Source organism: Phascolarctos cinereus, unplaced genomic scaffold (assembly GCF_003287225.1).
Source record: "Phascolarctos cinereus isolate Bilbo 61053 unplaced genomic scaffold, phaCin_HiC Scaffold_4;HRSCAF=312, whole genome shotgun sequence".
Lineage (NCBI taxonomy): Eukaryota > Metazoa > Chordata > Mammalia > Diprotodontia > Phascolarctidae > Phascolarctos > Phascolarctos cinereus.
The window spans coordinates 238,022,779-238,038,792 of record NW_027555847.1 but is presented as its reverse complement, the minus strand read 5'-3'; the positions used below and the strand labels follow the sequence as shown (position 1 = coordinate 238,038,792).

The window sequence follows — 16,014 nt, the reverse complement described above, 5'->3', positions numbered from 1 at the left end:
GGGTGTGTCCCAAGACCCTTCCCTTTCAACTCAACAATTTAGTTTGTCTTAAAAATTGATCTAAGGGGGGGCAGCTAAGTAGTGCAGTGGATAGAGCCCCAGCCCTGGATTCAGGAGGACCTGAGTTCAAATCCTGCCTCAGGCACATAACACTTACCAGCTGTGTGACCCTGGGCAAGTCACTTCACCCCATTTCCTAGCCAAAAAATTTTAAAAAATTGATCTAAGGGCCCTGTTTGCCCCAAGTACATTTTTTTTCCTACTTACTCCATCTCTGCTGGGACAAAAGGGTAAACATTTGGGGGCTTGGGGGGGAGGTAATGATCATAGTGGAGTCAGAGAAGACAAGGGGACAAAAACCAGAGGGCATGGGGGGCTACAAGGAGCCATATTGGGAATGGGGAGTCTGTGAGTGATGAGGAGGCGACTGAGGCCCTGGAAGGGAAACAGTGAAGTGACAATGGGAAACGGATGTTCTCCCCATGCTCTTTCTCATCCCATTTTGTTGCTAACTCTTGCTAGGAGAGTAATGAGAGACAAAGTCTGGATGATAAGAGGCTGTGCTGTAATGAGATTTTCCATCCTATCCTTGCTTCTTACTCTCTCTCCTTGATACTTGACACTTCTCCATCACAGATTTTATTGAACACTGGCATTGAGGAGGAGGAGGAGAGAAGTAAGACCCAAAGAGTAATCCATTGTAGGAATACTAAGCTAAAGAAAGTATAGGTTTTAGGAGGAGGCAAGATGGAGTTTGGTGGTTGTATGTATTACCAAGAAAAAGGGTGGGAGCAGGATAGGTAAACAAGAATGAAGTTCCTCTGACTGAACCTAGATGGGTTTGCCATTTATTAATGTGGGGAAGTTGGGATTTGATGAGGCATAAATTTCTTTTGAGTTATGAATTTAATCCTCAACCAACATACACATTTCAGTAAGTAGGAGTGAACAAAAAGGGAGATTGTATATGAAACAATGGATTGGGTTTTGAAAAGTGTATATTAACATAGTCATAAAATTGTGATGTTGATGTCCCTTTCTGAACTTTCCTATATATCTTGGACGGCTGACCTTTATTGGAGAAATTTGCTACAAATTTTTTTTCCCTGTCAACTGTTTCCCTTCTAATTTTACTGCATTTCAATTTAATAAATCAAAACCTTTTCAATTTTATATAATTAAAATTCTGCATTTCATCTTCTGTGAATTGTTTAGTTAAGAATTCTCCCCCAAACCACAGCTGTGAAACATTATCTCCTTCTCATATATATGTGTGTATGTATATATATATTTATATATATATGTATATGTATATGTATATATATATATATATATAATATAAAACATACACACATATATGCCTTTTATATTTAGGCCATGTATCTATTTGAAGCTTATTGTAATTTATTTTATAATGTCTATATTCTTCATAGAAGTAAATTAGGCACTTTAGAAGCCCCCAAAGGCCATTAGGGTGCCATTTAATTCACTGCTATGGGAATTTGTTAACTGGTACCTTATAAAAGGTAAAGCAACTCCTAAAAATGCTTAATACTCTCAATAGTTTACAAAGGGAACCTTGCTAGATAAGGGAAAACAGCTAGTCCAGTAAGGGAAGAAAGATGCTGGGACAAATTGAATTCAGAGAGACTTTCACTTATTCAGTAATTTGTATGGAGCTGCTCCAGTAGAAACAAGGGCAAAGTAAGCAAGGCCCGTCATGTATGAATGCTGGGTAATAAAATAAAAAGCCCAACAAAAAAGTGAACCATGCCCCTAAATCCATTTAACTGACTTTTTCTCCCCACAAGTTTGTCTGATAGTTGGATGAACCTTCTGGAAAATTGGGTGTTGTTTAGATATAGCCAAGAAAAAAAAACAAAAAAGAAATTAAGGGAATTGATTTATTCTTTTTACAGATAATGGCTTTCATTTTGAAAAGTAGGTCTTTTTCTTTCTCTCTTCTCCCTTTGTTTTGCCACAAGAAAATGCTACAGTAGAAAATGTTCATGAGCCTTCTTTTCCTCTTGTCTTTATTTTATTAGTCAAAAATAGCAACATTTATCATCCCTTTCCATTTTTTTTTCTTTTTGCAAAATAGTCTTTTGGAAGTTTCTCCTGTTTTGTTCCTCCTGTTTCTTTGGCTTGCTCTAGGAATTATAATTTCTGTTATCTATATAAAGGAATGTCTATATTCATTGAAGAAAATGTCCATATTGGTATTTTATTACTTTTCAGTACTTTATTACCTAGTCACTTTTAAGGGTCAATTTTAAATATTAGACTAGGGGATCAGAATGCCACAGAATACTAGAGTTAGAAGGGTAATCCATGTAATATGGTGACTGTCTCTACAACATCTCTGGCAAATATTATTTCAAATGACAAGGAGCTTCCTCCCTTCCAAAACAATCCATTCCATTTTCAGAAAGCTCTTATTATTAGAAAACTCTTCTGTTTAAAAACTTGAAAGCTATCTCCCTATAACTTCTGCTTACTGGTACTAGGTCTGCCTTCTGGAGCTATACACAGCAATCCCTTTCTTTCATATGATATTTCTTTGGATATTTAAAGGTAGCTATCAAGTACTCTACTCAGTTTACTTTCCTTTTTTGGGGGGGAGGGGGAGGAGGCTAAATTTCCTAGTTTCTTCAACTGCTTCTCGTATAACCCAATTTCCATACCCTTGGCTGCTTTGCCCAGAACTTATCTGTGTCTCTGATCCCACACAGAATGGAGCCTAGACTATGCATACAGGAGCCCCAGGTTCAAATGCCCTCACCTACTCACCTATGTTTATGCTGGAGCCTCAATGTAACGCCATCTACTTATAATATGGCATTCAATCCAAGAGTACCTGAAGTACCAAAAAGGCTTATAATGTGGTTCACAACTTAGACCCTGTGGATGTAGCTAACGCAAGGCTGTGGTATATGAATGAAGGCATAGAAGTAGAGGTTTGAGGACAAAGAAACCAAGAGGTTGACTTTATTTCTAAAGAACATTTAGAATAGTTTTCATGTTGGTCTGAGCAATGAGCAATATGAGTCTGATTGATATTATAATCAAGAACTGGAAAGGACAGGTTGCTTCTTGGGGGAGTGTATTTCTTATACTTTAGTTGGGTACTTAAAGATTAATAACACACTTACAAATATGGTTCTATTTCATGATCCTAATACTAGAACAGAGAGACTGAAGCATGTTTAGAACAACTGGTAGAAACCATAACCTGCTGTTCTGCTCATGTACTAGTCACCACTCTCACCAGCCTGGGGTAATGCAGCTGAAAAGTAAAAGTGGGGTCAGGAAATATCTAGATTTGGCTCCATGCCCCTATCAAAAAATGCATTGCCTGGCAGAAACTGGAATATGCTTCCCCGTCTCTGGTTTATCTTATAATCAGATTCATATGAGACATTTTTCAAGCTGATATTTGGGGTTAAGACTTCACTGAATCAGTGTGCTATGTAATTTAGCACCTGAAACACTGAGGGGAAAATCCGTAAAGCAGTGAGATATTGGGGATTATGCAACCAAAAAGAGTATGTTCATTTCTAAATCTCTAAGGGTTCAAGGAAGTTTTAAAGGAATTAAGTCACTGATTATAATACTCAACGATTAAAATCCCTTTTCCCAATGAGTATTACAGGCACTTGATTTCAGTTCCTGCTTTAAAGATTGCAACATCTTAAAAAAACAAAACAAAAGGACAAACCTACTATAAGTGCTGTTTGACCACCCATGAAACAAACAGAAAACTTTATCAGATAGGCCTGGAGAGCATGGTCTGTATGATTCTCTGGGAGGCCCCACGCATATTTTATAATGGGTATAGTGAGTCTGTGATAAGAAAACACTCTGTGAACAAAAGAACACATACATGGAAGAATACAGTGTGTTAAAACACTGAAAAATCATGTAAATGTCATAGCTCAACCTAGAAAATGTTATTTCTTCTCACCTGGGCTAACACATGAAGATTTTACTCAACTGAGTAAAGAATGCTCAGAACTCTCATAGTGCTTTGTTTGTACCTGTCTCGACAACTTACCACATTTTATGTACTTTTGTTTCTTTGTATACACACATTTATGTGTTTGCCTTCTTTTTATTTCCCTTATTATGATGGAAGTGATCTTGGTATCTACTTATACATATACACAAAACACTCCAGCACAATTCCTTGTACATAGTAGATGGACAAGTTGAGGGTTAGATCCTTTCATAGTAAGGTCCCAAATTTGGCTTCTTTTGTATTTTCCCACAGAGCCTCATCAGAGTGCTATGTATGCCCACAGCAGGCATTTCATAAATGCTTATGAATGAACGTTTAGCATTCCTACTGCAGTCATCACAGGATACTAAAAGTGTTTGGTTAAATTATGTCTTGTTAATGAAATGACAGAAAAATGTGATTTTACTAAGTGAATATATAGTTATTAAGTACTTTCCATTAAAAACACAGACCCAGAGTCCACCAAAAACATGTCATTTTCGTCCCGTGGGGCTTTTAGACCTTCTTTAACCTTTTAAACTCACATTTCACATTGGACATATAGAATAACTTTGCACGACTGTAATGGCATGCCTTTCTCAATAGCAGTAAGGCCATCAGTCAAACACACTGGACACTGTGACTCAAAGGGAAGCCAGCATTTCATACAGACATTTTACTTCTGGAAACAATTTTTGTGTGTTTGCCGGTTTTATATAAATAATAGTTCTAAATGAAGCATATAGAGATCCAAAGAGAGAGCCACTTTCTGTCAACTGTGGGCCTTTGAAAAGAAGCAATCAGAATACACATGAGAACAGATTGTATCTGCAAGCAGGAATGAGATCTCCCAAAGCTTCCAGTAGGGGACTAGTTCCTGCAGAGTGTAAAGACCAATATGTACTCATATTCATTTCAGAGGAAATTAAAAAAAAAACACCTTGGAATAAATGTTAAACAAGTATTCCTGCTACTTTTGCTGTTCTATGGCATTAAGCTGACATAGCATAATGTGAAACTTCAGGGTGACCTTGCTATGACTGCACTGGGGCAAATCCTGGTTCCATCAAATTCTTCCCCACCTTTTTTTTTGGGGGAGGTGTTTCAAGAGAATAGAATAAAGAAGAAATATATCCATACAATGGCCCTATCCAGTTGTGAGAACCCAAGTAGAGGGGATAAGGTTTTTTCTTACTACTCAGGCTTTGTGTTTGTATCTCTCTCATTCATTTATCATATTCTCCACTCTGGATTGCATTTATGTGTATGATGTGCCTTGTCTTTGCTTGCCCTGTTTGATGGTAAATAAGGACAATGTGATGTTCATTTTTGTATCCTTGTTGCCCAGGGGTAGGGAACCCGTGGCCTTGAGACTTGGCTTCAGTCAAGGGGCACACTTGAGGACCACATGTGGCCTCAAGGCCACGCGTTCCCCACCCCTGTCCTAGCCCCCAGCTTGGTGTTCATTTAGTGCTCAATAAATGCTTTCAACTTGAGTTAAAATCTATGTCCATTACTTTCTATCAGAACAAAATATAAGTACATATGTGACAGTGGGGCAGCCTAGCTATTTAACCTAGATAAGATAATAACCTAGGTATTTTAGGTGATAATGGAGATGTTGTGTTAGCATTAGCAACATGTACTAACTAGTGTCCTGCTCTCTTCAAGCCTACAGAAAAGCAGGCTATCACATAATTAATTTAACTAGCAAGAGAGTGTAATATATGTTTTTCCAACAGGTGGCACTATGCTCAAAACACCAATTAAATAGTTTCACTGTGTATCCAGAGCACCTGTGTGGGACGTATTAGATTTCAGTATGACCACTATCAGTCAGAGTGGGCTCAGCCTACATTCTTCTTCCACTACTCTGAGCTTTCCTGGCTCTTCATGGTACATCAGGTGCTGGCCCCAGATTTAAAAGCAATCTAGAGGTAATGAAATGAAAAACTACTCCAAAAATTAAAAATTGTGACAATCTATAGCTCCAGAGCCCTCATCTCTGACATGGGAGAGCTCCAACTCTTAGTCAACCAACTTAATTTATAAGACTCAGGCAACTGATTTTCTGTGGCCACATGGCTTATTAAACCATAGTAAAGTAAAATTGCACCCCTATACCCCTTAGGAACCCTCTCCTCACCACCCACCTTTCCAGTAGTAAATAATGTCTGTGACCAAAGTTGTATGTTATCACCTAATTAGCATACTTGGCATACAATCCACTACTTTTCCTATATAAGATTTAGCATCATTCCTGCTAGGTTGAAGAATTCCTTAAGGAGCTCTGCCTGCCATATTAGCATTATAATAAACTTTTGCCAACTTGACTAAAAGAATGCTTGAGTCTGTGAATTCATTCCAGAGGACCCTGTCCTGTACTTTGGTCCTTGGAGGGAGGTGGGTCCCTGAACCTCTCAAGCCGTGTCACTATCTGTACATGTACCAGAATGCCACCCCTCCACCCTTTCATACATTATACTTACATACCTCAAAAGATTAGAGATATATTTCATAGAGAGAAGTGGCATGATATAATTGATAGAAGTCCTAATTCTAACACTTATGAGCTTTGTGGCCATGGACAAGTGACTTAGCTTCCAATTTTGTTGTTGTTCAGTTGTTTCAGTTGTGTCTGATTCTTCATGACCGCTTCTGGGATTTTCTTGGGAACGATACTGGAGTGGTTTGCCATTTTCTTCTCCAATTCATTTTAAAGATGGGGAAACTGAGGCAAAGAGGAGTCAGTGTCTTGCCCTGGGTCACATAGCTAGTAAGTGTCTGAGGTGGAATTTGAACTCAGGTCTTCCTGACTTCAGGCCCAGAGGTGCTCTATCCACTGAGCCATTTGGCTGCCCAGCTTCCTATTACATTCAGGTAATTCTTTAATATGCTGGGCTACAGACAAAATGCTCATCTGCACTGTGGGAGAAAATTTCCACACTGGAAGTTCGTTCCATAAAGACCTAGTTTCACTTAGTTACCTGTTGGAGATCATTTGTCTAAACTTTTAGGAGGTCTTTTAGCCCTATTCCGTTATTCCATAATACTGTGATTCTTGAACCAGTTTATATTTTGAGACCATACATCAATTTTGAAATGAATTGACTAGTTATACTTCCTTTTTATTGATTATAAATTATAATGTTTCACCACTTTTAATCTTTAAAGGATGCCCTTTAGTTCTAGTGTTCTTGATCTTTTAGATTCTATATTTCCAGTGTGGAGTCCTAATCCTTTTAGTATATCCTGAGATACTAAAAAATCCTGTTACTCACTTTAATTGTCATTCTTTGACGAAAAGTGGGAAGGTGGAAAGTGGAATGTGAGAGAGAGCTGGCCTTGGAGCCATGAAATTGTGGGTTCAAGTTCAATCTCAGACACGTAGGAACTTGGGCAAATCGCTTGAGTTCTCAGTATTCTTGGCATGTCCCTAAGACTATATTTATGTAGAAGGTGTTGACCAGTATTTGAGAGAGAAAGTTTGCTCACCAATGGCAATAGAGTTCCAGGCCAGTGGCAGCTCGGTGATACAGTGAATAGAATGTTAGACTTGGAGCCAGGAAGACCTGAATTGATTCTTGCCTGAGACACCTATGAGCTATGTGACTCCAAGGTCCCTTGCTTCAGTTTTTTCCTTGGTAAAATGGGGAGGAATAATAGCACCTACCTCATGGTATTGTTATGAGTATCAAATGAGATAACCTATCTAAAGTGCTTTGTAAATCTTAAGTGATAGACTCATCATCATCATCACCATCAGTCTAATTCCTATCCTATCTCTGATCCCACTTTACCAGGATTGTAACTTCCTTGAGGTGGTCTAGGAAAATGTTTTGTTTTGTTTTGAATAATTTTCCTTATGAGGGTCATTTGCAGATCCTTTTGACCTGGGTCAGTTATGCGGACTATTATAAGGATTGAACTGTCTTCTACAGGACCCTAAGATTCCATGGGATGTGTCACAAATGCAGTATGGCTATAGGTCATTTTACTGCTGCTGCTGCTGCTGCTCCTGCTGCTCTGTGTGTGTGTGTTTTTGTGTGTGTGTTTAAAAGGTTTACATGAGGATATAATTCCTGAATCCAGTTCCTTTTCTTTAATCTGTTTCCAAGTTATGGTTTCATCTTCATCTCATTGTCATGTAATCAAGAACAATGAAAGTGCTGATTCCCATAGGCAGGAACTTCCTTTTCTTTGTTTTAAGATAAGTGAGATAAGCGACCTGGTAAAAAGAATTGAGAGGAATTTTAGGACAGCCTTCCCATCTCCTAAACTATTATTCTAACACAAGGATCTGTATAGACAACTTCTGGGAATTTGTTGAGGTATATTCAGGTTAATAAGTTTCCCCAGGGTCACACCAATAATATTTGAGCACGTGTTGGAGACCCTAAGCCCTGTACTTTGTCAACTATATTGTCTCTACAACTACACTAATATTGATTTTCTTTGTTGTTGTTATTATTATATTTGACCCCTCTTTTTTTTTAACATAGATTGCTCTTTACAAACTAACAATGTTTTAAATTTATCCAGTTACATATACATATGTGCGTGCCTATATTTGTATGATACTTCAAATCTGAATACCTTAACAGGGCTTCTCAAAGAGTTTGTTGTTGTAGATGCTGTTGTGGTTGTTTAAAACAAAGGAGTTAAGAATTTAAAAGATTTGAAAATTCTCATTCTGTATCCCTAGCATCTTAAAAGGATTAGGACTCCACACTGGAAATATAGAAGCTAAAAGGGATTATTAAACTCTACTGTGATGTCAGATCTGTAGATCACAACAGATAGTTCAGAGCCTATAATCTCAAGCTTTCAGAGTGCTAGCTTAAGTCTACCTGGGAGGATTCTAGAATGTTAGAACTGAAAGGTACTTTGGGGCTTAGCTAGACCAATCCCCTTCTTTCACAGGGAAATAGTCTGAGACCCAGAGGAGTAAAATGACTTGCCCAAGGTCACATGGTTAGTTAATGGTAGAGCTGGGACTAGAAAGATGTCAAGTATCTTTCAGTGCTTTTCCACCACTTTGCAGAGTCACATCTGCAGGCTTAGACAGTACATGGTGTAACAGGGTAGCTATATGGTGCAGTAGATAGAGCACTGGCCCGGAAGTCAGGAGGACCTGAGTTCAAATGTGACCTCAGACCAAACACTTGACACTTACTAGCTCTGTGACCCTGGGCAAGTCACTTAACCCCAATTGCCTAAAAAAAAAAAGTACACGGTATGCTCCCCCTCTCCAATTATTGGTCTCAGGGATCTATTGCTCTCTTTGTTTTTCCATCCATAGAAGTGGCCACTCCTTGATTCCTTGCTCTCATCCTAACAATGACACAATGTATCAGTCATGATGACTACTTCTTTTTCCTCAGTAGGTCACAGTGTGAAACCTTATCGTTGGGTTTTGTTTTTAGGCACCTAAGTAGGTAATTTTCTACTGTTTTTCCTTGACTAGACCCAAAGTTTCTATCTTCATATTTGAGCTGTGAAACTATAGTTTAACTTATGGTCAAAATTTCCTTTCTCTTTTGGAAACCAGCTCCAGGATTTCAGAAGTGAATTCCTTCCGCAAGGCAAAATGACTGCCTATAGGCTAAGCAGAAATGTTTGAGAGAAAAAAAAATCTCTTGACATAGTCTTATCAAGATAAGTCATGGAGCAAGTAGGAAGAGGGTCAGACAGCTTTTTTGCTTTATGAAGTTATTAGGCGTCTGTTTACCTGGGACCTAACACACTGTTTTTTTTTCCATGTCAACACCTCATTTTGATTTTACAGATGTAGAAACTTGGACTTAGGGATATTTTAACTATTATGTCAACAATGTATGACAGGATTGAGAATGGAACTCAGTCTTTGCATTTTCTCTTGGACCTAAATAGATAAACCTAAGATAGCTCAACTAACAGGAAATAGTTTCTTCCTAGGCTGAGTAATCTCATAATACTGTAGAGTTTAGAGTTGGCAGAAACTTCATCATTCCTTCATTTTAAAGATGAGGAAACTGGGGCTTTGAAGGGGATATGTAAGTGGGTTAGTTTGAGTGAGGAATTAAGGATGACATTGAGGCTGTGGAACTTGGGTGACTAGGAAAAGGGTGGTACTCTCACAGTAAAAAAAAAGTTTGGGAGGAAAGATGAGTTTGGTTTTGGACATGTTCAGCTTGAGATGCTTAGGGTATATTCAATTCAAGATGTCCAGGAAGTAGTTGGAGATACATAATTGTAATTCATAGAGCTGGATGCATAGATCTGGGAATCATCCCCACAGAGATGAAACAATGAAAGCTTGTGAAATAGTGGGAGATGATGAGATCACCAAATGAGATGATATAGTGTGAAAAGAAAGGGGGCCTATGACAGAGCTTAGGGGGCACCCATGGTTAGAGGAGTTATGAAAAGTCAGCAAAGGAGTTTGAGACGGATCAGTCACACAAACAGAAGGAGAACCAGGACAAAGCAGGATCACAGACAGTAGAGCATATTCAGAAGTAGAAAATGACTGACAGTGTCAGATGTTTCAGAGAGTTCAAGGAGGATCAAGATTGAGAAAAACCATTAGATTTTGCAATTAAGAGATCATTATTAACTTTAGAGAGAGCATTTTTATTGAATGATGAGGTTGGAAGACAGATTACAGAGTGTTGAGATGAGAATGAGAGAATGGAAGCCCCAAGTGTAGATAGCTTTCTCCAGGAATTTAGCTAAGAAGGAGAGAAAAGATAGAAGCTGATAGCTAGCAGGGATGGTCAGATTAAGTGAAACTTTTTTTAAGGATGTGAGAGACTGTGGGCGTGTTTATAGGCAGCTGAAAAGGTGCCAGTAGATAGGGAGAGATTGAAGATGAGAGGGTGGGGGCCTATAGTGGGGTCAATTTGCTGGACAAGCTTGCTTTTCTTTTAAAAATAATTTATTATGCACCTAATATTAAGCAGCAATAAAACCAGTTTAATATATATTTAAAATTAATTATACTTAGAAAAACAATTCCTTTAGACATTATGAACATATCAGTTTATTAGTGATCATACTTGTGTCCCTTTCCTTTTGCATCTAATTCATTTTTGCATCTGTGTATGTATTTTTCTTTTTATAATAATAGCTTGAATCTTCAGAGTGCCTTAAGGCTTGCAAAGTAGTTTCCTCACAATAAAACCTGTGGAGTAGGTAGTATAAATGTTACTATCTCCATCTTAAAGCAGGGAAAATTGAGGCCTAGAGAAGTTAAGTGATTTGCCCCAGGTTACATGGCTGGTACATAGAAGAGTTAGAACATATACTTGAGTCTTCATGATCATCACTCTTTGAATTATTCCATGTTAACTTTTTTTATAACTGCCATCTCCATATAATTTAAAAAAAATTTTATTCTCTATTTTCCCATTACTTCACACAACTCTCTCCAAATTCCTTTATATTTTTATAGTGATTTTTTGGGGCCTTCATAGTATTCCATTTCATTGACATAACGTAGTTTATTTGGCCATTACTAACTGTTGAATACATAGGTGGCTTCTAATTCTTCATAATGAAAAATAAAGTTGTTACAAATTAATTCTTTTAGGGTACATTCTTAATGATTGAGTCAAAAGGTATGATTATTTTTGTAACTCTTCCTGCATTCTGCTAGACTTCTCTACAAAAAAGATTCTACCCATTTACAATTCCATCCACTATATATAATATGTCAGTCCTTTTACAACTTTGCCAGCATTTAATTTTGTCACTTTTAGTTATCACTCAATAAGCCACTCAATGGGTATCTCAAAAATAAATATCAATATCAATATCAGTATCAATATGATTTTCATCTTTTGTTTATAATACAGAATGTCATCTCATAGCAATTCGACTTGAAGGCCCCAGATATTTAAGAGAGAACAGCAGAAGGTTAGAAAGCTAAGTTGTCTCAGTCCAGGAGACAGGATTTATACCACTCAGCATCACCTTTAGTCAGTCTCCCTCTGCTTTCCCTGCATCCTCCCCATTTACTGTGCCTCCTCATCTGCCACTCTTGCAGTTTTCTTCCTACTGTCTCTAATTTTGCTTCATGCTATATCTTTTGGTGGTTTCATTTTCCTGCTCTTGAACACTTCATTATTTTTCATTCCTTTGATGTCAAGGTTAACTGGAAACTACTTAATAAGTTTGTACCAATATGATAGCTGCTTTTCTAAATGAGCAAAAAAGGTCAAGAATATTATTTTCCTTCAGAAGGAAGAATCCCTTTGATTCCTTTCCCTTCGTGCCTATTGCCATTATCTTAGTTCAGGCTTTTGTCATTTCATAAATGGATTACTGAAAGTCTCCTTGATTCAAATCTCTTCTGAGATATTACTTTCACTGTTACTCCTATGCTCAGTAATCTTCACTGATTCCACTTCCAATGATATTAAATGTAAATTTCTCTTCCTGTCTTTCAAAGACTTCCATAATCTGGCCCCATGCCAGCAAGCCAAATTTATTTCCTCTAGTTCCTAATAGTCACACCAATCTTCTCACCATCCCATAGACACACCATGTTCATTTTAACCTACTCCTAGAAGTACCATTAACCTAGAAGGTCCTCTTCTCTCCCACATTCTAAGTCCAACCATCCCTAAGGGCATGGCTTAAGTTTTCCCTTAATTGCTCACTGATCTTGCTCTCACTTGACCATTGGCAATGTTTACAGCCTGTACCACACAATGTTATTTAATTATGTACAACCTTTTATGTTTCCTTATTTTTCCTGTGTCTTGTGTCTTCAGGTACATTGTGAAGTTGTTGAGGGCAAGGACCTTGCCATATACTTTTTTATGGATCCTTGTAGAAATTATCGTAGGGCTGATCACGTAGTGGGTACTCCCTAAGTATTGGCTGATTGAGCTGTTAATTAATGATAACAATGTTTTTTTTTCCTGAGCCATGTTACAATTGTCCTTAAAACTGATCTGTTTTTCCCACTCTTTCTTTCTTGCTGTTGTTCTGCCAGTGAATGTTCCTTCAACTGTAATGGAAGCCATGTGCAGACAAGACACCCTACAGTCCTTTAACAAAAGCAGCAAGCTCTCTTCTGCCACACCACAGCGCTCTGTAGTTTTCCCACAGACTCCATGTAGCCGGAATTTCTCTCTCCTGGATAAGGCTGGACCCATCGAGTCAGGATTTAACCAAATCACTGTAAAAAATCAGCGAGTTCTTGCAAGCCCAACTTCAACCAGCCAACTCAACTCTGAGTTTAGTGACTGGCACCTTTGGAAATGTGGGCAATGCTTTAAGACATTCACTCAGCGAATCCTTTTACAGATGCACGTATGCACCCAGAACCCTGACAGGTAAAATTTGGGCATGTGCCTACCATTTGTTAGTGTAAATTTAGCTATGTTTGCTCCCCTTCCTCTAACCAAACCACCTGTGAACAGAGCTTCCACAGCCTCCCATGAAGCACCCTTAAGTCAGACAGTAATGGCTACTGCTTGACTTTGTGGTTTATAAAAACATCTTGGGGGTTGGGTCCACAGATTAAGAGGAAGTGGCTAGGAATTCAGCTTGTTTTTCAAACAGCTCTGTACAACCAGTTGTAAGAGGGAGAAAAAAAAGAAGGAAAATTTATGAATATCATAGATGGAAAAATGAGGTCAAGATAGTTAAAATCTTCTCTATCTTATAAAGATAATATAACTCTCTGCTGTGCTGCTGTCACAGTCATTTCAGAGTTCACCTATAGTGTGCAATGTGTATGAGCTTAATTAAGTACTGAGAGGTAATGAATTGGAATTTTTTGCTTAGTACTATTTTTCTTCAGAGCATGCAAACTCATAAATCGTGCAAAGCTGTCAAAAGGAAATGCCTCCTCTCCCAGTGATGTGGAGGAAAACAGATGCCACTTATTCAATAAACTAATATCCACACAGAAGAAAAATGTTGACTAGATACCTCAGAGTCAAAGTTGGCTTGAAAGTTTGTCAATAAGGAATTTTATGGCCATGAACTGAGGATGAAATTTAGCTGAACAAGTGAATTAAAATTTCAGGTACTCTGACCAGTGGCATAGTAGATATAATGGAACCATTATTTACGAATCAAAACTGGTTTATTCGACAATCTTGATAGCTGGCATCACAAAAGACTAAAATCAAATTAATTCAATAGGAAAGGATTTCTGTGTTTTATCTCTCCTTTATTTGTGATGAAGATTTAACTAAAAATACTAAGTATCTGGAAAAATCACTGTGGATGTAACCAGGATACAGAAGTGGAAAACTATTTCCCCACGGCAAGCATAAGAGGTACGGAGGCAAGAGCTTTGGTTTCTTTTCTAATTTTGACACAAATTTACAAAAACTAAATTAGGGACAAGCAATTTAATTTGTTATGATATAATAATCAGCCTAATTTTCCCTTGCTGGTTCTACAAGTCTCAAGGAGATGCTCCTCATAGTCAGAGAGTGAGGATAAGCTTTCTTCTGAGGGGTGAAATTAGTTCTTCCAACCCTCTTGGTTTTTGCACTGTTGGCTTATGAGCTGTGGCTAGGAAAATAGAGTTAACCATTGCTCTCTCACTGTATCTCCACTGGTAACCATTTTCTAAAATAGTCATTAATTTTACCATATACATGTTTTCACTGGTACCATTTTGACAGTCAAGTGTTTAGCAGCAAATGTTGTTGAAAGAAGTAAATGTTACAACTGTTGTGGTCAAAACATGTATTTTTTCTTTGGGAATATTAAAATAGAAGTGACTTCAAAAATCTTTCTCCATCTGTCACTTTTATTAGAGGGAGTACCCCCTGGTGGAAAGTTTTCCAAGCCCTTGCACACCTTTTTAACATGTATTTTGGCTGTTGAAATGGTATGAACATCTTGAAAGTATTTTCTTTGAATCCAATCGGGATGTAGTAAGATTCACTAAGCAAAAGTTTTTAAAAGCACTTGCATCTGCTTCCAGTGAAATGACTGCAGGTGTAGCTGCAGCTTCATGGTATTATTTTGTATTGGGGGAGCTTTCCCAGCTGAAAGATACTTTTAAGCAAGATTTCCATTATGAACTTAATTAAGAGATCAAGCGACTTCAGATGGAATAGGCTAAGGGTCAATGTAGACAACCATTCCTAACTGCTTAACTAAAAGTAAGGTGAATTAAATGAAATTATAGCTGGATGAATCTGGTTCCTGAAACTTTGAATCATTTTAATGTGGAGCATAACACATTTCTATGCTTTCTGTATTATAAAGAGATGAAAAATGACCATGATAAATCAAAAGACATTGAAATAGACTTTTGCCAGACTCTGGTTATATAATTTATGTAGTGAAGTCAGATTTGCATTAAGGTTTATATTCCTATGATACATATACTGTAAAATAATAGCTGTATAATTAGTAATAGTTAACTAAAAACTTTCAGAAAAACTCTGACCAAATAACAAAAACCACATTTTCAAAGTACCATACCATTGGAAGAGACTATTAGACCAATTTCCATTCAGTTGAATGTAATTTACACTTATAGGCCAGAGTCCAGGTTGAATTGAGATCCTAGAACTTCGCTAGACACATGATTTGTCTGATTCTTACATAGAGTGACCATGCATTCAAAGCTAAACAAAATGAGTGATTTATACAGTTCAGGTAAGTACCCTGACTTGGGCTGAATGACTGAAGTAATCACCAATATTGCCCAGGTTCAAAATTTTTCTTTTTACTAGATTGTAGGGACCTGGTAATAATTATTCAATATCATCTATATCAGGGGTTCTTAACTTGAAGTTCATGGACCCTTTAGGGGCTGAATTTCCTGAGGCCCATGAACTTAAATAGAAAAAAAAATTATATCTTTACTTTCCATTAACAACTAACTGAAATTTAGCATTTCCTTCAAATATGAATTTTAAAAAGTTATTCTGAGAAGAAGTCCACAGATTTCATCGGGGACCAAAGGGGACCATGATAAAAAGATTAAGAAGCTTTGATCTTTGTAATAGCTTAAAATGCTTGATGCCTTAAAAAATAACCCATCATATAGG

The 16,014-nt window shown here is 37.5% G+C and overlaps 1 protein-coding gene across 1 annotated transcript in view; it reads left to right on the top strand.

Annotated features, from left to right (window-relative positions):
* Positions 1-16,014, top strand: part of PRDM6 (PR/SET domain 6) — a 149,543-nt gene that overhangs the window by 111,395 nt on the left and 22,134 nt on the right. The window contains exon 5 of the mRNA XM_021009492.2: positions 12,981-13,323. Coding sequence (XP_020865151.1) covers positions 12,981-13,323 — 343 coding nt within the window. The remainder of the gene's footprint in view (positions 1-12,980; positions 13,324-16,014) is intronic.